Source organism: Rissa tridactyla, chromosome 7 (genome assembly GCF_028500815.1).
Source record: "Rissa tridactyla isolate bRisTri1 chromosome 7, bRisTri1.patW.cur.20221130, whole genome shotgun sequence".
In the NCBI taxonomy this organism is placed as follows: domain Eukaryota; kingdom Metazoa; phylum Chordata; class Aves; order Charadriiformes; family Laridae; genus Rissa; species Rissa tridactyla.
The window spans coordinates 8,045,477-8,067,317 of record NC_071472.1 but is presented as its reverse complement, the minus strand read 5'-3'; the positions used below and the strand labels follow the sequence as shown (position 1 = coordinate 8,067,317).

Here is a 21,841-nt window from a genome sequence, read left to right as displayed (position 1 = left end):
TTCATGTATAAAACAGCACTGTACATAAAGCAAGGTGCCCATCCTGCACCGCCATCTCATCACACAGCACTCTAATAGCTGCCATGTCCCTGTTTAAGACTTATTTTATGCAAGATTTTATGCTGTGACAGTTTCCCAAAAGAAAGCTTTCCTAGGATGCTCTTTTTTTGACCCTGGGAAAGGAATAACAGAAGCCAGCAGGCAGCTTTCCTCCACCTTATCCAAGCCATTGTCCCCACCAGTGCAGCCGAGAAGAAGGGTCTTCAAAACCGTGACAACAGTTCTGTCCCCGCTTTCAAGGAAAGCAAAAGCAGCAGTAATCTTATGGCTTAAGGAAAACTTGTTGATGATGATGTTGTGACTTTGATCTCTTCTGAATCTACTGTAGAAATTAACAAAAAAAAAAAAAAGCCACAGGGGATGCTTCAGTGCTTGGCTTATTAGGTGGCAAAATTTTAACCCAGTTCCCAGCCGAGTAACTAAATTTTAGCTCCTCGTCTTTTCCTAGAATGCATCTTGCTAATTCTGGCCCAAAAACTTTGCCCTAATTTCATATATTATTTCTACTAGCTCCCGTCCTCCCCCTCTCCTTTAACTACAGCCCTTTCACTTCCACTTCTGGGATGTAAAAATATTCTCCTTTCACAGCATTGAGTGAAAAGGTATTCAGCAGCATGGCAGGAAAAAGGCACGTTCACTGTGCCTCCCCACTGGTCGCAACACATACAATATTACGATTCAAATCTAGCTGTGATCCTCCTCTCTGGCCCTCCTTGGTAGCTCAATTGCAATCCCAAAACCAGCTGCTTCTCCCACCCCCCACCAGCTGCAGGTTTCTTTCCTCTCTTCTGCGCTCTCCTTAGCTTCTCCCGGGAACCAGCCAAAGGCTGAACCACCTCCCCACTCCCGCAGGAGCTGGGAATTACTGGTACCACCTTTTTCATGCCACTTTTCCCCTTGAACCTTTTCTTGCTAAGCTTCATTTATCTTGGCTGAGGAGACAGGGATGCAGTTCTGGAACACTACAGATGCTGTTGGCAGGAGCGATGTCATGGCTAGCCCAAAACGAGCTATGTTTGTGTTGTTAAATATTAATTTTGCCCATCTCCACAACTCACCATCTGTCTCACAGGTCCTAACAATGACCCTTCTTCAGTCCAGGTGAAGAAGAAGAGGTGGTCACGGTCCTCCCTAGTGCCTGTTGGGTCCTGCTACCACCCTGCTTCTCATCCCCACCACCTCCACACGCTTTCCGCTGCCTCCCGCTCCTCCAGCTCCCCCAGCAGCTCTCATGCCATATGGGCGCACTGGCTGTCAGATCGCTAAAAGCCGCTCTATGCAGCATGTCACTTAAAAAAGGACTGGTTTCCTCCCCACTCTCCCCCTGAAGGATTCTGTTTATATAGATATTAAGAGAGATGTTTCTAATACAAACACTTTTTTAAAAAAAGGAAAAATAGGTCCAAATCTCTGTCACACTTTCTCCCAAGTAATCGTTAGTTTATGTAGTCAGTCTAGAGGGAGCTTCTGGGAAGGCAGCGGGTCCCTCTCACCAGCTAACTTCAAAAGGGACAAGAGTTTTAATTGCACTTCACTGTCAGAAAACAAACCAACAGCCCCGTGTCTGACTCGAGGAGGAGAGACAGTCTCTTCACATGGAGATATAAAGATCTATTATTAGTACAAAAAAAAAAAAAAAAAAAATCTTATGAATGTTTAAACTTGAATCCTTGGTGCTGAAGTGCTGTGACAAAGCAATTCCACTGCGCAGAGCACTTCTTCAAGAAAAAATAGATAACAAACACAGGATACACCGAATGCTGTGGTGGGGGCACGGGGGCCAGGACCGAGGGGCTACGAACTCCAGAGAACTATCTTAGGTCACCTCTGGGCTCCTCCAAAGGGTCTGCTTGAAACTCTGCAATCACTCGTGCTCCACATTTTCCCAGAATTCATTTATATTTTTTTAGCATCAAAAAGCTATAAAACATAATTTAAAATGGTATTTGTGCACCCTTGGAAGTGTCTCTCTAGTGACACTGCCATTTCTCCAAGTAGCAGGGCATTGAGACCAGCAATACATTTCACATAACTACCAAGCGGCTGGCACTTGCCAATTTATTTCTTATCCCTGCGTGGTAAAAAGTCTGAAAACAAGACTCTCCACCAATCACTTGAACAGAGTGAAGTGCAGTTGATACGTTTTCCTAACCCTGGCGTACTAGCTAGTTCAAGTATCCACAGTGTTCTTAACAAACTGTAAGAAACGTGTGTTTCAGGATTAAATTAATTGCTTAAGGCCAAACACCAAACCACCAAACCATACGTAATAGGTAACATCATAAAACAGGATTCTAATGTATACTTAATATAGATGGTACTTTGACTTGAAATGGTAATAAATTACATACATATGAAAGAGATTAGAAATGCATAGGGAAGTATGTGTAAAGACACAGATTATGTGTATATAATCACAAGTATTATTTGTTATATTGCGATTGAGCTATGATTCAACTGCTGACATTGATGCATATATTTATGTTGTATTTATTATAAACGATTAAATTAGTAAATAAATTAGAACTTATAAAGCTACACTGTGCCACCCCTACCTTCCCATTTCAACTGTAATCAATAGGATACGATAGAATTACATGCCGCCTGATCTTTCAAATGATTTCATTTATAAAAGCATTGGAGGCGCCACATCAGATGTGCTGCACGTCTTTTGTACACAAACTGATTACATTTTTCCTTCTTTGTTCTGCAGGAAATGTCAGAAATATGGCATGATGCGTGCTTACTCTTGCAAAAAAGTGTCCTTTGCCATACTAATGAGGACAAATGCCAAACTGCATTGACATTACATGTGTTACACTATTACCAAGGGAAATGCAAGCAGTAACCGAATAGTAAATGGATATTGATTTACAACCCCAGGTGAAATTAAAACAGTCATTCTCAGTGTGGCTGGGTTGGGCTTTGTTAGCCTTCTTTAATGAACAAGAAAAGGTCTGCAGATTCTTTGTGGCAACAGTCAAAATAAAATACGCTATTTACACTTAAATTATATTTATACTACCCAAGAATATATAGTAATTGACAGGAAGAAGACAAATGAGAAAGGATTTTTATCAGGGAGCTGACAAGCATTAACACTAGCAAATGCAAACTCAAAACAATGCTCGAAACCTATGATTAATTTGACTTTTAAATTCCTTTCTCAATATATTAACAAAACATAAAAAAAATCACTAAAATTTACAGAAATCCAAGCGTGATGTCATCAACAATATGCAATATCACTATTCCTCCCAATTTGTACTGAAACGTGAGCGTACCAAATCCTCAGGGTCAGCACTGGCTGTGGATATAACTCTCTGAAACATCAATAAAGGAATGGCAATTCCTTTTCCTACTGGGAATTATCTTATTATGGCTAACATAGGTTGGAGAACAAATGCTGCGAGTAACAACAGAGGAAATGCTCTGAATCTGATAGCTAGGGGAAAAAAAACATAGTCAATCATTTCTGAGCCAACAAGAAGTGATCTATTTTAGGTTCAACACTCAACATTGTAGAAAAAAAACCCTTAAATTACATGATCTGAGAAATATTAATTTAAAATTAAATGTAAGGGTAAACAGAAAGGTCTTCTATTCTAAATGTCAAATACTGATTGAGTAGCTTTGTAAGTCAGGTACTGAAAAACAGCTAAAATTATCAGAAATGTTAGTTCCAAACACCCCAGAAAGAAGAGCAGCTGGCCTACTTCTTCTAACGCTAGTGTATTAGGAACAAAGAAAAAGAGGAGTGAGAGACAAAAAAAAAAAAAAAGATCTGATCCTTGAAAAATATTTCCTTAGGTGTCAATGATATGGAACTGAAATAATAACTGCAGCATGTCATGCTGAAGCAGACCCTCAAAGAGTACTCACAACTCTATAAAAAAAAACGAAGAGCATAGAAATAAGTGGAATTTGTAGCTGTAAGGTTCCCACATATTAATGGCACACGTCTTTCCCATAAAAAAAAATTGTTTTCTTTGGATTTTGTGATCTTTCTGTATTTTTTTAAATTGAATTTCCAGAAATGCTTCATCTTCCTTTGGAGGTAAAATTTGTGTGGGGGTGTGTATGTAGACACATGTAGATTCATGACTTCCTGAATTAATTCATTTAAAAACACAATAACTAATACAACTCTATGGATCGATTGTTGGAAAACGCTGCTTTACAGCACAAATATTGAAAACGCTAGCACAAGGGATTGTATTTTGAACGCTGGGGATTAATATATATCTCAATTACTTTACAAGAAAATTTTCCCCATGATAGCAAAAAGTGTATAATTAATACAAATACAGAATTATATAGTCAGTGTATAATTAATTCACCGGTCAACTCTCCTGACAGAGACTGTCATTTTTCAGGGCAGGCCTCTTTTTAATTATAATATAAAGTACTGTGTGCAGGGAAAACCCTAAATTTACCTACTAGCGACAATTTCTGAACTTGCCATTAACTGCAGGAGATGGAATCTACAGTTAAAGTTCTGTAAAAATATCAATTCAGTGCTTAATAGTAATTTGCAAAAATTAACATATTGTACAACTCTCTGGTGACCCCTATACCTTGAATCCTGTGGGCTCTTCAGGCTTTCTCATCTGAAAATAGAGATAAAACTAAAAAGAGAGGTACAAAGAAAGTCAGTGATGACCAAGGATGGGCCTTTAGCCCGACCAGGTATGGCCACGGTTGCTGTTGCATATCAAAAACACACTACCAGGAGTCAAAATTCCAGACAAAGACTTACCATTAAACTTATCCATATTTTAAACCTATGGATAAGTTTAGGTTTGTCTACCTAATTAGGTAGACAAATTAATTAATTTGTCTACCTAATTAATCTACCTAGTCATTCATATGCTGCCTCATAGGCTAGTTCTAAATTAACTACAGTCCTTGGCATATCAAGCAAGGGAACCGAAAGGAGAAATACACCATTTGTGTGTTTCCCAAGGTTTTGAAGTGTTCAAAAGAATTACAAAAAACATTGCCTGTGCTGAAAGCATGTGTAGTGACATCCACTACCTATTATTTATTTTTACTTAACACAGAGAAAGAGGTAAAACAAACAACAAGCAGAAATGAAAGGCAGAAGCAATATTAAGAAATGCAGGAAGTCGGGGGCTCTAATTGCCCTCTCTTCTAGGCCAGCGCAGATCAGGAGTGCTGTCATTCACAGCGTTTCACCAAAATTACACTGGGAATGGAATAAAAGAGAATACAAATAGGTGACTGAAAAAGGCCTGACCGAGCTAAACTCCTCTTTCTAGATGTCTACATAAGTAAATGAAAATCTGTGTTCAAAACATTTGAAAAAGCATTTCAAATGATTTCTTAGTCATGTGAATTTTATATCATTTCTTATTGGTAGTATTTTCATGAAAGCATCTCTTCTGAGATCCACTTCAAGGACAACAGAATCTCTACATTAAAGATCTCATAAATTATTTCCAAGAAAATAACTTCCTTGCTACGTACGTACTAATAACTGACAGATACGTAACCGATGTTATCTTATATGCAACAAGAAATACAATGAACTTCGTATAATTGATCCAGAATTATTCAGAAGTGACTGACTATGCTTTTAGGATTTTAATCATAGCACCTTACAATGAGCAAGCACATACTTAATTGCTTGATCTGTTTAATTTCTGAAATTAAACTTGTCCATATCATACTGTTTTCTCTAAAACTTAGGCAAATTAAAATGAGCTCAGAGAAATTTTAATTGTTCCCGATTTTCAACTCTGACAAAGTCACTGAAGTTTATCACACATTAAGATGTAAAAAGGATTTATATTTCTGAGAATGATGCGGTCAGCCATGTTGCTCTGCAGTAACATCCCATTAATCTTGGATCCTCCACAAACAGTACAGCAATGTATTCCAAACCATTTCTGTCTTCGAGATTGACAATAGTAGCTTTGTGCTCAGCATCTGAACACCAAGAGCAACATTTTCCAGTTGGGTTTTAGCCACTTTATCTCCCCTAAAATTGAAGTCACACATCTAAAATTTCACAAGATGCTTTGAAAAGTACCCACATCTTTAACGACCTTTCCTTCAAGAAAGACTAATAAAGAGGTAAACTGTACAAAAATAATCATGCGACTATGACTCATGTGTGAAACTTCTGTTGAAGCATACGTCCTCTTAATCTAGTGCAGAGCTCTTCACCCTGGTTTTATACCAGTTTGGGACTCCAGTGGAGTTACACAACCTTTCCTTGGTCTTAATGTTCTGTTCTTGCTCACACCACTAAGATACTTCCCTGGCATCAGAGTAGCACGCTAATAATAAATCTCAGTAACACAAAAATCACCACCAGAAAATATTTTAGGTCACTGTTTGGATGCAGAAGTACTTCACTGCTATGCAAAAATCCATTAGCAGAAAATGCTGTTCTATTGCTTTTCCATATACGTTCATACATGATAGCTAAATTACATGATATTACAGAAGTTAGTTCTATTAACAGTTTGTTCATTGGTGGTCCAAGAAGTGGAAAACAGCATAAGACAGATAAAAGAGTAGAGGCAGAAACTTCTCCCTTTTGCAGATTTAATTTGAGCAGATTCCCACTCTTCTAAGATACTAATGACATCGCCCGGGCAGCTGCAGATTAGCTGGGAACATACTCGATCAGCAAAGACCCAAACAACCGGGATGAATGACTACTTCTGCTGAGACACAGAGCAGCTAAGGGAGCACTACACCAACAGAAAATCAGCATCAGATTCGGGCACAGCTAGAGCAACTGAAAAGGTTTCTATAAAACAACATCCTTTTCCCCAACTATTTTTAATGTAGCAACTCTTCGGCCTAACACCTCACTGGCCATAACTTGCAGCAGTAATGCTGTTCTCTCAGTCTCCTCATTTTTCAGTGTTATTTTTAGTTTACACAGAGGTATTTCACCTGTCATACAACCCTTACTCTATCAGTTTCCCACCGTGAGATGTACTGAAAGACTTTGAAATGAGCATCCTTGCCATGTCATTTAAGAGACACTGAACAGAAGTACCATCTTTTTCCATCCCTGGTTCTAATCTACTTTCCAGGCAGAGTTTTAAGGTATGAAAATCCTTTACGTGTGTGCATGTGGCTTTTACCCTGCCTCTAATCATTCACAGTCCATGCCCTGCCAGACACATCTTCCAAACTGTTGATAGTACTTGAGTACCTAAATGAGGCAGAACAGTCAGCCTGATGTCACAGGAACAAAATTATCTATTTATCCTGATAACGGGTCAAATATAAGCAGTATCCACCCTAACTTTTACCTACTCAACACAGTTTTAGTGCACCAAAGTCTGAATCCAAGGCAGACTGTGACAAAAAGGATCTGTACAAATTATTCTTACAGGACACTTGAAATGTAATGGGATCTTCTGTTTGGGGATACCTTTCTGTAGCTCTGATTTCATATTTTTTCCTGTTGTAAATGCATTGCAAAGATTAAAGATGAGGAAGTACAACATGTCTGCAAGTCCTAAATAACACTGATGTTGCAAATAGGAGTCATTGTCACACTCCCCATGTAAGAAACAGAGCCCTCACCTGTAGACAGTACCTGTAACGATGGAAGAGTAAGACATAGATGCCATACTTTTTAAACTTTTGTTCCTACTGCTGGAATTATTAGAACATTTGTCCACAAAGAATTAAGACTGAGATATCCAAATTAATCTGATCTATGCTACCATCAACTCACCAAACGAGTGATCTAATGATTATTGCAGCCTCCCTTCTTACCTTACTTCTGCTTCACACACTCAAGACTATCTATTTAATTGTCCCACTGAATGGAAGTGAAACTGTAGCCAGATTCACTGTTTGGGTACAGCCAAGTTCAGAGGTTGTCCTTTTGCAGGCCATCACTGTAGGGTCTCCCGTTACCCTTAGCAGAATCTCTTTCAGCCTTACAGGCACAATGGCAACCATGCTCACTCCCTAACCTAGTTCTGTCAAAATGTTTTGGTCGAGTTTAAGAACTGACTATTAAAAGTGTTTAAGCTAACCTAGATCACTTTGACAGAACCAGGCTGGTGAACAACTACAAGTGTTGTTACGCTGACAGAGCTGAGGAGGCAGTAAATTATGAAGACTGGAAAAGAGGAAAAGTAAAATGCAAAGAGAACATGAATCATCTGCAGCCAAACAATGCACCTGGCTGCAATTCAGTAACACACTGGTTCATGGGCTTTTGCTACGCTACTCATCATTACCCGAATTTTGCTAAACTACTGAAAATAAGTTGCTGTAGTTGCCCAGCTTCTTGGAAGTTTCCATGAGAGCACAGGACCCAGGAGGTCATCTGCACTACTAACAGTTTAGAAAACAAGTTGAAATTCCATTTTGGCTTTTTTTTCCAGCTCTGCCTCCATCCCCCGGTTGAAAGCAAGGAGTTCAGCTTTCTCTCTAGTAATGTGTTGAGAATGGTACTCGGCAGGGCAAAGCCCCAACGCAAAAGTCTGCACACACTTACAAATAGACTAAACTTCACGAAAGCTGAATACAAAGGTCCAAGTCAGGTTGTATATACAATATCTGAACCGAAGCCTCATTTTGTTTGAGCACATCAGGAAGAATCCTCTGGGAGTGGAACCATTGCCAAACAGCTCTCCCAGTGAGTAGCCGGTTTGGATGAGTAGAGCTCACGGAAGCTAATACCCAGTACTGGAAGGAAGGCAAGCAGGACAGGACAGAGCAGAGCTGAGAGAAAGGCCGCTGGGGAGAGCTGCTCTATAGGCCAGGTAGGGGCTGGCTTTCATGACCAAAAGAAAGCAGAGAGCAGAAGAAAAGCCCTTTGTGATGCTCCATGGTGAGCCAGTTGAAAAGCCAGCTCTTTCACCCAGCATGCTCCCCTCACCTGTTTCATTCCTGCTACTCGTACATGGCTCTGGAATTGGAGGCAAGAGCTGGAAAACAAAAAAATACAATCCAAAAATACTTTTTTTTTTGCATTAAAAATAAAATACTGTAGCCGCTGGAGTAGAAAACTGTGGAAACATTCTTCTCATAAAATTCTACCACTTTCATTAAGCCCAGAGAGACCTCCTCTCTGTAAGCGAACTCCTACAGTCCTGTATAAAAGCTTTAAGTGATTATGCTGAGAAAGATTTGGCCCACAGAAGTAACCATGAAGAAGAGATGGGGTCAAGTCTATAAAAACCCATAAAGATTAGACTCCATCACATAAGGAAAAAGTACTGCTTGAATACTACGACCAGGATGTGTAGACAGGCAGGATACGCACCTACTACAGCTTTGCTGAGTCCAACAGGGCTTGTTGAAAGGAGACACTGGCCTTTCTTAGTCTCGCTGGCAGTGCAGCGAATAAAGAGAACATTTTAAAGAACATGAATCACCTTACCACTTCTGGAAACTCCTTCTTCGCAAGATCATGGATCGCTTTGATCACAATACATATAGATGACAGGAGGAATATGACACCCAAGATAACACAAGCTCTGAGGAAAAAAAGAGAAAAACAGAAAGAAATGTTAAGAACATATTAGGAGTTGTCAACTCTCTCCCACTGCTGAAGGATAACACACAACACGAAGTTAATAATAAAAAAATCTTAAGGAGCTAGAGACTTGAATTAAAGATAACGAAAAGAAATGTCTAGTTCCTCTCCAGTTCTTAAAATCTGCATTATATGTGAGAACACAGGGCAGACCAGATGATGTTTCAGAGTGAGATAGAAAGACATGTCTCTTCTGCTCCTGATGATTCATCCCAGAGTCCTCTAAAGGTCTGTTTCTCTTTGTTTGTTTTGCTAGGCTCTCACATTAGAAATAATAAGGGAACTTCATTCTCTTTACCAAACCAGGACAGATTTTTTTGGTCTATCTGGTCAGTAGCATAACAGAACCTGAAACATCTGTTTCCTCCCCAGACCTCCAAGTAAAAAAGATTTTAACTGCAGATATTAAAAAAAAACAATAGCAGGTGAGGTGCATCACTTCGTAGGCTGTCCAAGGGGCTCACAATACCCAAATAAGGATCAAAGTCTCATCAGATTAGGTGCTGTGCAGAATTAGACACTCTATTCCTGCTCTGCAGAGCCTACAACCCAGTCTTATAAAAAGCAAACAAATGGGTTAATGAAGAGAGGATAAAGTAACAGACAATAATTAACAGAGAATAATTAAGTTTTGTATAGGACACAGGCACGACAAGGCTTACAAAGCACAGAATGCACACCCAGAACTTCACAGTAAAGAACAGAACTCTTGCTTTTGTTCAAACATACAGACCAATACTACTCTGAGATGAAGTTCCACTTGCTGTGAAATACTACAGGATAGAAGGTTTTGATTTCGTCTACACAAACAATAATAGCCAGTCTATCACAGTATTGATATATCCGTACCTCCATTTTACTAATTGCACTTCAGATAAAATTCTATTACTATGGACAGATATACACTAAGAGAAATTTTAATGTTAAAAGCATGAAATAGTTAAGAAGTGATACCTGTATATACATCTTTTTCTCCAAAAGTTGTGTTTCCTTTGCTTGTTATTCATCATTTTTTAGCTCAGTTTACAGATGCTATAATTATTCCAGTAGCATGCTACTATTTTCAACAACTCAGACATCAGGCCATCTGGTGGTTGGCAGCACATGCAATGTTCACATCAAGCTCAGTCTAGAGACTGCAGCTGAGATGGCATTGCTCTGCCCAGGTCAGAAGACGCAGCTGCAGCAGTGGCACAGGTGAGTAGCTGGTCATTTTATATCCCAATACAAGCAACGCTAAAGCACACTCCAAAAGACAGTCCAAATATTCCTCCAGACAAGTCCTCAGTAAAGGGGCTGCCCTTCTACAGCGCAGGACAGCCAACAAAGAGGCTAGCTTCCTTCCTAGCAATGGAGTGGTGTGCTAGATGAGGGACTCATCTCAGGTAGACAAAACTCTGCCACACCGATGTTGAGAGATGTTTATCTTCTTTGTAGTAAATTGCAACATAGCCCTCATTATTGTTAAACATAGCCTGTTGTAAAAAGTAGGCAGAAAAGGTTTATGACAGTCTGATTACCCTAGAGTCCTTCCCCAACTCAAACACAAGAACAAAAATCCAGCCCATCATCGGTGATAAAGGAAGAAACTCACGGGATGGATTCTCTGCAACCCTGCAGCAAGAGGTGATCATTAAATGGTAATATGAATGGGAGGAAAGTTCATTTCCCAAAAAGAATGACTAAAATTGAAGATTAGAGGGCTTTCCATTTTCCATTGCATATTTGCAAGCAGGTCCCTGTTTTGCAATAGATTCTTTTCAGAGATCTGCAGTTTCACTCTATCTGAGCAGATCACCGCACTGAGATCCCTCCGGAGACTCTTGACCTACTTTGGTCAAACTCAAAACTCTTCAGTACCACCTTTATGTATTACTTCTGTAATATTTAGCACTGCCATAACCTAAGAAGCTTATACTGCACAATACTTCACAATAAATTCTGTTGTAATGTTTATTTTATTTTTGTGGATGAGGTACAGAAACATATACTAAAAGTTCTGCTCATTTACCTGGGACAAATGCAGGTATTAAGTAACTTGAACACAGAACTGCTCCACAAAAATTGGCTGACTTGTCTAATGCTGTTTGCTGAGCCAGTGACAGGTTGAAATAAGATACATACACCTCACGCAAGAATATGCTGAGATTTCATCTGAGAGCAACACTGAAAATCAAGGTTTTCTATCATTTCCGGCAGGGTTAAACCAACATAGCCACAAAAATGTGAGTTGGAAACAACGGATTAAACTTCCTTGTGCTAATAAGGATTGTTGAATGCCAAGAGCATAGGGAAAAAGACAGCGAAGCACCATTCCTTTCCCTCAGCATACCTTCTATTACCTGCACACGTCTTCTGAGGAAGCCAGGCAAACATTCCCCATGTGCTTGACAGAAGCCTGGCTGGCACAAGTCTAATGCGTCCAGGGAACCAGCCCTTGCCCTGACCTGGCTGGATTCAGTTCTCACGTATGTTGGAGAGTTTGGAGTTATCTCTGTAAACTCTCCAATCACCCAAACCCAAGAGCAAACATTTTGCATCTTTGCCTATGCCAGCAGATAAGTAATGACTTCAGCAATCTTGAGCTGCTTCTCTTATTCCCCAGATCAGTTTTACTGTGTCAAAAGAATTCCCATACACTTACTTAACCAGAAATAGCTAAAAGTAGAAAAAAAAAAAAAGGAAGATGTTAATAACAGTGACAAGGGTATTAATAGCAGACAGAAATGCAGTCTGAGGTTTGAATCAGCACTCAGTCATCATATTTAGCAAGCCTAGCATCTCCTTTATATGCTGGCTTTTGGAATCCACAGGCATGCAAAATTCATGAGTAATGGCATAGTACTTTAAGTGCAAAAATACATGTTTCCTGTCTCCTTGAGTGTATCAATTTATCTGCAGTACCACTAGAACAAGATACTGCATAGTATCCTCTTTTAATCTCATTTGCCAGAAAAATAATTTCTATCTATCTAGACTGCAAATCATGCAAATTCTAACTACAAATGTACGAAATAAGAAACCTCCAAAAATTAACCTGAAATTTTAACTGTAGTGCATAGTAAACAGATCGCAACTGCTTGTTGCAAGCTTGCTTTATTTTCAAGCCATTAGACAACGAAAACTTTAATATAAGTCTGCTACCCTCCATCTGCTAACAATTACTCAACTGCTTTGTAACTAAATAGCGTCTCCAACTGCACATGAAGGGTGTTAGTGCCAAGGTTGTTGGCAAATGCAATTTCATTAATAACATTCAATTAAATTAGATGAGCCAACTGCCATTTCTAAACAAGTTCAAGTCAACTTAGAAGTACCCATAAAAATTAATGGAAGAGGAGTTATACAGAAGTGAGTTTTGACTGAAAACCTAGTGATGACTTTACAGATACCCCTGGCTTGGAATCACCATAGTGTAATAAATGCTTCTCAATCTCCAGGTCGCCCATGACCACTCTCAGCAATTCAGACACTCTGGCGCAACTGGTAGTGCGCCTAATGCCTTCATATTCCAGAACACTGGTATCTTCTTACTAAGACACACGGGTACTCTCTGTCGAGCGACACCCAGATCTCCACACATCATATGCCACCTGTACCACTTACTTACACCTCCAGCTCCTATTGAATATCGTGTACTTATTTTACAGTCATTTCTATGCGAGTTTGTATAAGAGCTTCCCACTAAATATGTACTACATCATTAGAGATATAATTGATCTATAACGCAAAATAATTTATCACTACAGGTTTGACAGGCAACAGAAAAGATCTAGCAAAAAATGCATGAATCTGAAATCTCAGTTTCATGTAATGTATTGCTTCTAAAAAGAAAGAGGGACAGAGTCAATTTAGTCAAAACATTCTAAAACATAATGGAAAACCATGATTTGATTTTCAGAAACAGTAAGCTCTCTTGAATCTTTCAGAATGCAGTATAAAGAATAAGAGACTAATTTTGAAAGGACAGGGTGAGGGCATCTCTCTGATATCCAGGCAATAATCAACTTTTAGGTCAACTAAAGCTCAAACTTCCAAAAGGTTTTCTTAGAGCAATGGTACTTGGAATGCAAGAGTAATTAAAACTATATAATTAAGTTGTCAGTAAAGAGAAATTAATATTACAATTTTAACAGTGAAACCACCAAGCCTTCTTTAGCTTGCTGTAAGTCTTGGTAGCAGATCATGATCTGCTGAAGATACTTCTTGATGTATTTTTGAGGCAGTATTTCTATCTGAAAATGCAGAAGATAATATAAAGTATAATTCATTGTATTTGAAAATGAACTCATCAGTTCTTCAACTTTTCAATATAACTTTGTCACAGATGAAACATACTGTTAAATCAGCTGTGGTGCAGCCTCAGCCATTGAGAATGAAACTATTTGGACTTTCAAAACTGCCAAAGACTTTATACAGCTTTTGAGCTTCAGTTACTGCTAGTTCACTTCCAGTGGAATTCAGAAACATGATTACATCTAAATCCTAAAAACTAAACTCATGTCTCCAGTCTAAAGCTTGGTTCTGGGTGTGCTACAACCAGACAATTTCCAGACGACATTCTTCTGAAAGCAGTACTACACCCCATATACAACCTATTTATATTTATACAACCCTATAAATACCCATTTTGCATGACACCAGTCCTAGATATTTGCAATCACACCCATAAAAATAACATCAGTGTAACTGTATTAGAGGACATATAGCTGCCACCTCATCTTTTCTGTAACACATTCCCTCTATGGAGCTTTAATAGACACAATCCTTCATTTTGATGACAAATTCTCACAACTCATAAGGAAACCAGAAAAGGAAATCTATCACTGTAAGCACCTGATAGTCTTTCCCTTAATCAACATTTTGTTACTTTGCATAAATTAATGGCTTTTAAACAAGTAGCTATGAAAAGTACTGAGATTCAGACGGTTCCATCTCCACAAACTGTCCATTTTCAAGCTGCTATTACTAATTTAACATGTTTTTTCCTCTTTTTATCACAAAATTACTTTCCTAAGGAGAAAAAGTCCAACTATTCAATTAATTTGCATCTAGCAGACACAGCAAAACAGCCTTCTAATTCATGGATTTATCCTTAATTCTGTCTTATATTTGTAATTACTTGTTGCAATTCCCTACAGGTAGCAATAAGACTAAAATTCTGTAATATCTCCATCATAGAATGAAGACTAGTCTCACTCAGATCTCTATGGTGATTAATCGTCAATGTAATAAAGCAATTTTACCTTTAGCATGGCTCTTGCCACACTGACTACTCTTTACATGAGCTGCCCCATTCCAGCCAAAGGGACTGCCCTTCGGTGTAAGCAGCACGCAGCCTGAAGTAAGACTACAGATTTTAGACTCCCAGCTACTTGTTTTATAACATTTGGCGGGGCGGGGGGGGACAACAACCCAAAAAAGAGGTAATAAAGTTACAAATATATCCCCAGTGACAAGCTCTGCTATATACTACCTCAAAAGAGATCTGGGGTAAGCTACGCAATGGTGACTGGTAACAGTTTTCCTCATATCAATTGACTGCTATAAAATAGTCACTGCAAGAGGCTTCCCTTCTTAATTATCATCCTGCTAGCTTTCTGGCAAATGGAATACACTAACACAGTACCAACAAGGGTTTGTAATGAAACTTTTGGTAATTACTCCGCTCAAGTCAATCTGCTCTTATATACAGCAAAGGTGGCGTAACAGAATTTAGATTCAGAAAAAATAAGCGACGCATACGAATACAATCTGCAAAAATGTGTTTACTTTCTCTTAGTAGCTCATAGAGACAGTTGCTTTGGGGCAGTGGAGAGAGAAAGGGGTCTCGTATCCATTACATCCTGGAACTTATTTTACCACCACAGCTGAAGTTCATTAAAACATTAAAATAGTCCCTGAAATGTGATGACACCGTGTGGAATAAAACAAGATTGTCAGTAGCAGTCTAATTACTTCCCAGTTTTGTTAACATATGATACAGCTAAAATGCAATATTAAAAACCTAACCTCCTTGGCAAATATTGCTCTGTTCCCCCACCTTTTTTACTCATTGCTGTATCTCAGATTACTTGATCTTTTTTGATTACATGGGTTATTTGGGGTTTTTTTTGTTACTTTCCCCCATGTAAAGAACCTCACATAACAGCCCAGGTTGGAAGGGACCTCAAAAAATCATCTGATGCAACCTTTCATGGGAGAAGGAGCCTAGACGACATTATCTAGCACCCTGTCCAATCGCATCTTGAAAACCTCCCGCGATGGGGACTCTAACATGTCCCTGGGGAGCTTGTTCCAGTGATTGATTGTTCTCATTGTAAAAAAAAATCTCCTATATCAAGATTACTTACGTCATTCACTGAAAACATTGCTTACCTTATTCATGGAAAATATTTTAATAATTTCAGCAGAGCTACAGAGATAAACATGACAAAGAAAACTGTGAGAAAAGTCATTATAAAACATTAGCATTTTTATTAATATTCTTGAGGTAGAAACCATGTTCTCACATTTGCAAAGCTGCCATCAAAACAAGCTTCAGTTCCTCATCCAAGCCTCTGCCAGCTACAATACTTATAAATAAAAGATAACACTCCTAATTCCTACATATAATTGTGTTACCTTCCAAGAGCTGGAAGGTCTAGTTTATTTTAATTCTGTATTCTCTTGACTGTTAAGAATCTTACCATGATATATTTTTTTAAGAGAAATAAGTTTTTCATCATGGGAACAGTGGAACAGTTTGCCCAGAGAGGTTGCAGAGTCTCCATCCTTGGAACGTTTCAAGACATGACTGGATAAAGTTCTGGGTAACCTATTCTGATCTCACAGCTGACTCTGCTTTGAGCAAGAGCCTGGGCTAGAGACCTCCTGAGGTCCCTTCCAACTTGAATTATCCTATGATCCTATGAATTTTTATTCACAAAATCTTTACCTCTGCAGGCTCTGTCAAGATCTTTCAGCACTGATGGCTCCTAATAGCCCACAGAAAAAGAAACGTTAAAATCTCTACAGGCTGTTTTCACCACTGGAGTGAAGAGGTAGTGTTGAAACTATTACTTCGCAAGGAACTGGAACTTAAAATGAGTTGCAGGGCGATAAGAGCAAGATGAGCTCTAAGCCCACGAGTAACATGAGCTTTTTCAGCAAAGCTGAGCAAATCAATTTTATCATGGATGCAGGATTGAATCTCTGAATAAACCCACTAATGAAACCTCTGGAGTTTAAGTAAGAAAAAAATTAAATGATAGAAGTAATTAATTTAGTAAAAACTATAAATGTGCTAATTCCTGTTTCCCTATGATTTGAAAGGATTTTAGTATTAGTGGGTGACAGAGGGAATATCATGTATGGAATCATTCAGGGGAAGTCATATGGCACAACACACAAGGCAACTGCCCAAGAGGTTTTGCTATGTCAGGAGTAGCAATAGCCACCCCGGCACACACCCCCGACACTGCAGGGGCAGGTGACAGCGAGACCTCTATGGCTGGGTACCGCATCTCCATGGCAGGACAGGGCCTGTTCAGTCTACTGCACAACTGTGCCAGAAGCACAGCTCCGCTGCCCATTATTTTAAAAAGAGGCATTAAAATTACAATGCAGCTCTTCACTAGATTTGCTCCTTGCTACCCATTCTGCAATATTGCTGCGATAATTCTAGCCACGTTTTTCACTAGAGTGACATCCAGAAGTGTGAAGACTGTAAAATCTGCCTCTTAAACCCATTAAAGGGTTACTCTAAAAAGAACAATTACTAGTCACTGTGGCGTGTTACTCTAATGCACAGGCAAAAGATGCAATATCGGCCTCAGTCTCAAGATTCCTGCATCTTTGTCATGCTCTCTGCTAATCTTAAACTTCTTTGTGTCCAATTAGACAGTTATATTGCTTGTTCATGTTTGTGGTGTAGCTTATCTATTATCAGGTTTAGTTACTGAGGACGGCTTGGACACCAAACTGTACACAATCGCAGCTTTTCAGGGTATTCACACCTGCCTGTTGCTGGGTGAAGAGGGAATAGAGTCACTTTAAGATGCACTTTAAAAGGAACGAAGTGGGCACGCTTCTCATCACACATGTTCCATAATCCACCTCCAACTGCCAGAATTCAGATCAGAATCGTTATAGCTACTCCTTTTTCTCACCATTAAAAAAAACCCAAACCAGATTACAAAATAAAGAGAATTCAAGTAATAATCCAAATTATCACTGAAAACCAATTTCTCAATTATTATATTAAAAAATAAACTGCATTATCACACAGTCTAACCTCTTCTTAAAGAACATGGAGGGGAAATGCTGTTTATATCTGAGACTCAGATTAACTATGCTAGGGATCCATTTCATGTTGAAAATGTTACAGGCCTTCTAAAACTTTTATTATCCTCAGGAGTTCAACTAGTCACTGCAGAACAGGGTACTTACATCCTTTAAAATCACGCAACTGAACTGGGGCAACAGTCCCATAAATAATTTGATTCTCCAGGTATTAAATATCTGCCAATAAAAGCTAACAGGCACTTCTACAACTCAGATTTTGAAAACTCTTAAGACCTATTTTGTAGTTCCTGGTCTGCACAGACTGTACAGTTGCACTTATGGAAGACCTGCCTTACAACCACCCTCCCGGCTTGTGAAGAGCTGGTCACCGCTCCTGGCCTTGTAGAATCAGAGATTCTGTCATTCCCGAGGCTGGAAATTAAAGCCTGTGGAGAATTTCCATAATACTCCTTTTTATGGTACTCATCAAATTCCAGTACAGAGCACCATCATATCCCTGATTTTATATATCTATATATGTGTGTGTGTGTGTGTGTAAATACTAGGCAATATACACAAATACTGCCTAATCAACTAGCCATGAAGTAAAAGGAAAGGCTTTCACAAATTAAATAGATTTTGGATCTAGCTCCAGTAAAATCATTGCCAACTCTACAGATGCCACACTTTTAGAAACAGATTTTAGAATGTATAAATATATACATTCGCTATTTCATATTTAATATAAATTCTACGTATGAGGATTTGGTGTGTGTGCGTGCATAAATGTATGCATACACGCATTTCTGCCTGGATAAGAGCAAAGTTTATGATTGATTCACTTTTGCCTGAATATGGGATAGTGGATTTATGGAGAAATAACGCATTTTAATAAGTCAGCCTAATGAAGCACCTCTAAAACTTGTATCTAGCGCTGTACCTGCATATAGTATTTTGGCTAAATATTTCAGAAGAAAGTATGGTGTAGAATTTTTCAGTGTGGTTAAAAAGAAACTACATTTCTCCTCCTATAAAGCAGATATCCAAGTTTTGCAAACTGCACTGTGCCTCACTGCGTAGGAGAGATGTGCATGTGCCATGTGAGGACCAACCCATGGCAGCCGAGAACTAAACAAGAGGTAGGTTCTTAGCTATTTGCAGTTTGTAGGCTACATCCATGCATTTGACATTTTTCCAGATCACTTAGCTATTCCATTCACTCATCACAAAGGAGTTTTTCCTCCAGCCACAGAGGTTTGCCCTGAACTGTGGGTAGGTGTGGATTTTGCCATCTGTGCTTCAAGTCTCTTTCGTATGTATGGCATAGATAAAATTATCCACGGTTTTTTCAATGTGACTGATATGTTGGGTCTGAATTGAGAGGATTATTTTCATTCAACACTACCTAAACAGACAGTGCTCATTTAGTTGGGCTAACCAGTACAGGAGAGCCAATCTGCACACGAAAATTTAAATACAGTACTAATACTGAAAATTAGGGGTTTTTAATTCTATGAACCAAGAGTGAATATACCCTGCAACCATATAGATCAGTATGCACTCTTATTTGAATCAGAGTAAAAGAAAGAAGAGCCAGACCTAACCTGGCAGTATGACAGCCATTTCCTCCCATAAAAAGTAGTTTCTAATTCTTTTAAGCTTTAGGTGCAAGAGTAGGATACGTCACAGTCCCCATATTCCATGCGTAAATGTAATACAAGTATACACAGTATAACTTTAGTGAGGCTCCCCATCCCAGACCCTGGGGTAAATATTCTCAAGTGGTGTCATCTGAACACAAGCAAGGGACAAAAAGGGGGTTTGGTCAGTTTGGAACGAGAGGCTCCCTCCACCTTAGGGTCTTACCTGTCATCACATTTTCTCAGTAAGAAAGAACTCTTTACACGAACTCCCCACATTTCCCCAGCAGCCAGAGAGACACACTCACTTCCTTCGCCAGCAGACATGGCTCTACAGGAGGCGGCAATGGTGATGGCTCTTTACAGAATTGGCACAGGGCAGTCACAAAGTAATAAAGAGCAACTCCAACGATTACCCTCAAAGCAAAAATCACTGGTGGGATGAAAGCCTCTGGAGTGCTCTGGACTAGGCCATAAGCAACTGGACAAGAGACTATAGAGCAAAAGTAGATTTGCAACTAAGAGAGATAACGTAGTGCGAAGCAGTAAGGTATCATTTCATGAAGCCACACAGCACTTTCCCCTAGCAACTGAAGAAGGATACCACACACATATCCCATTTCCCCCATCTTCCAGAAATTAATTGCACCAGAAAGTAAAGAGCAGGGGGACAAGGTGTCAAAGGAGCATTTGTCCATAAGATACTCATGCTGACAAAGAGAACACCACAGCAAAGGGCAGTTCCTTCGGGTATATTCAATTCAGAGTGGGTATCTACTTACCATACACAGACTTATACAGATGATTTTATTATTACTGTTTACTTAAGTCTAAATTCCAGAGAGAAGGTAGCTAAGCAACTGGTAAGGGTTTCCAATCATTTCACTAGGCTGCTCCAAAGGTCACATGCCTAAGAAGATGCGAGGTTATATAGGCAAAAGTGTTCAAAGCTGTATGCTTCTGCTTGATAAACATCTATAGATTCACAGCATTATTTAAAACACTAACATGCCTACTTGCTGCACTGCCCCATTTACCTGAACAAGTTACTTACAACCAAAAACCAAACGCAAGGCATATTCTGTGAAAAGATGACTGACAGAGAGTATGCACCCAGGAGGCTATCAAACAGCCCAGGAAAGGGACTGGTAATTTTGTAGTCATTGGGTATTCTAAAAAAATTGTTGATATTATTAATATGCTTCATAAAATGTTTTCCAATAGCCTAACACCGATGTCATACTGTTACATAGACATAAATTTCACCCCTAGTACAAAAAGCCCTCGGAAAGGGTCAGAATATCCTTATTTCCTTTCTTCCTTTCTCTCTTCGTTACATATCCCTACTTAACAGATAAGCCAGATATATGGATATTCACATAGTGGATTCCTAGAGTTCTCTGACAACTGAAAACCCAGAGAATCACCAGGTTCTTCCTTCATCAGACAGAAAAAAGCACAACAATGCTGAGCATTTATAAACTGAAGATATATGTACACATGTGTGTAAATATGTATACACACACACACAAGATTGGAAATAAGATGTGCATCTTTATCAGTGAGAATAATTAAATATAGGTGTAGGGTAGTGAAGAATGTAAGAAATTTTCTAATTGTTGCATCCAGCATGCTCATCATCAGTCAGGCTTCTTATTTATCTGTCCCTAAGAAGCAGTCAAGTATCTTTCTTAGAGATTGCTTTTAGCTCAAACTAAGCTAGAAATTCTTGGGTTAAGCTCTTACAGTTGTGCTTTTCTGGATGTCAAAATAGATGAGAATACCGGTCCATTCTATGATTCTCCCCATAATTTAAGAATCTATTAAGAATCAAATCCTCAGGGCAGGTGCTTTTCACTTGGCCAGTGGGTTCAGCACTATGACAGCATCAACTCCAGCTGCCACAGCTGAGGTATAACGTACGGAGGTGAAAGTTAAGTTACTGACACATACCAAAGTTTTCAGACAATGTCTAATTGCAAAGCTGCAAAGCCTGCAAGACCTTCCCAATTCTTGATGTATTGTTTCTAAACCTAGCACAAGGTGAGAAAAGAGATGCAAAATAAATAAAGGAACAAAGACAACTGAAGCCACCTACTGTTCCAGGTAAAGTGTCATCTTACCCACGAGGAAAGAGCACTCCAGAATCTTACATTGCCCCACCAAGGACAGAAATGACTGTCTTCTCCTGGCAAAAAGCTTTTTCAGCAGCAGGTGGAGGTCTGACAGATATCTGCACCCTCATCTGCCACAAGATAATTCTTGTTATTTTAATATTACTGCCAATATTTTGGCTTCAGCAATATAAGAAAAAAAAAAAACCATCCAT

At 39.1% G+C, this 21,841-nt stretch overlaps 1 protein-coding gene across 1 annotated transcript in view; it reads right to left on the bottom strand.

The window, feature by feature from the left end:
- Window positions 1–21,841, bottom strand: part of TMEM163 (transmembrane protein 163) — a 99,649-nt gene that overhangs the window by 10,009 nt on the left and 67,799 nt on the right. The window contains exon 5 of the mRNA XM_054209707.1: window positions 9,452–9,548. Within this exon, the coding sequence (XP_054065682.1) occupies window positions 9,452–9,548 (97 nt within the window). The remainder of the gene's footprint in view (window positions 1–9,451; window positions 9,549–21,841) is intronic.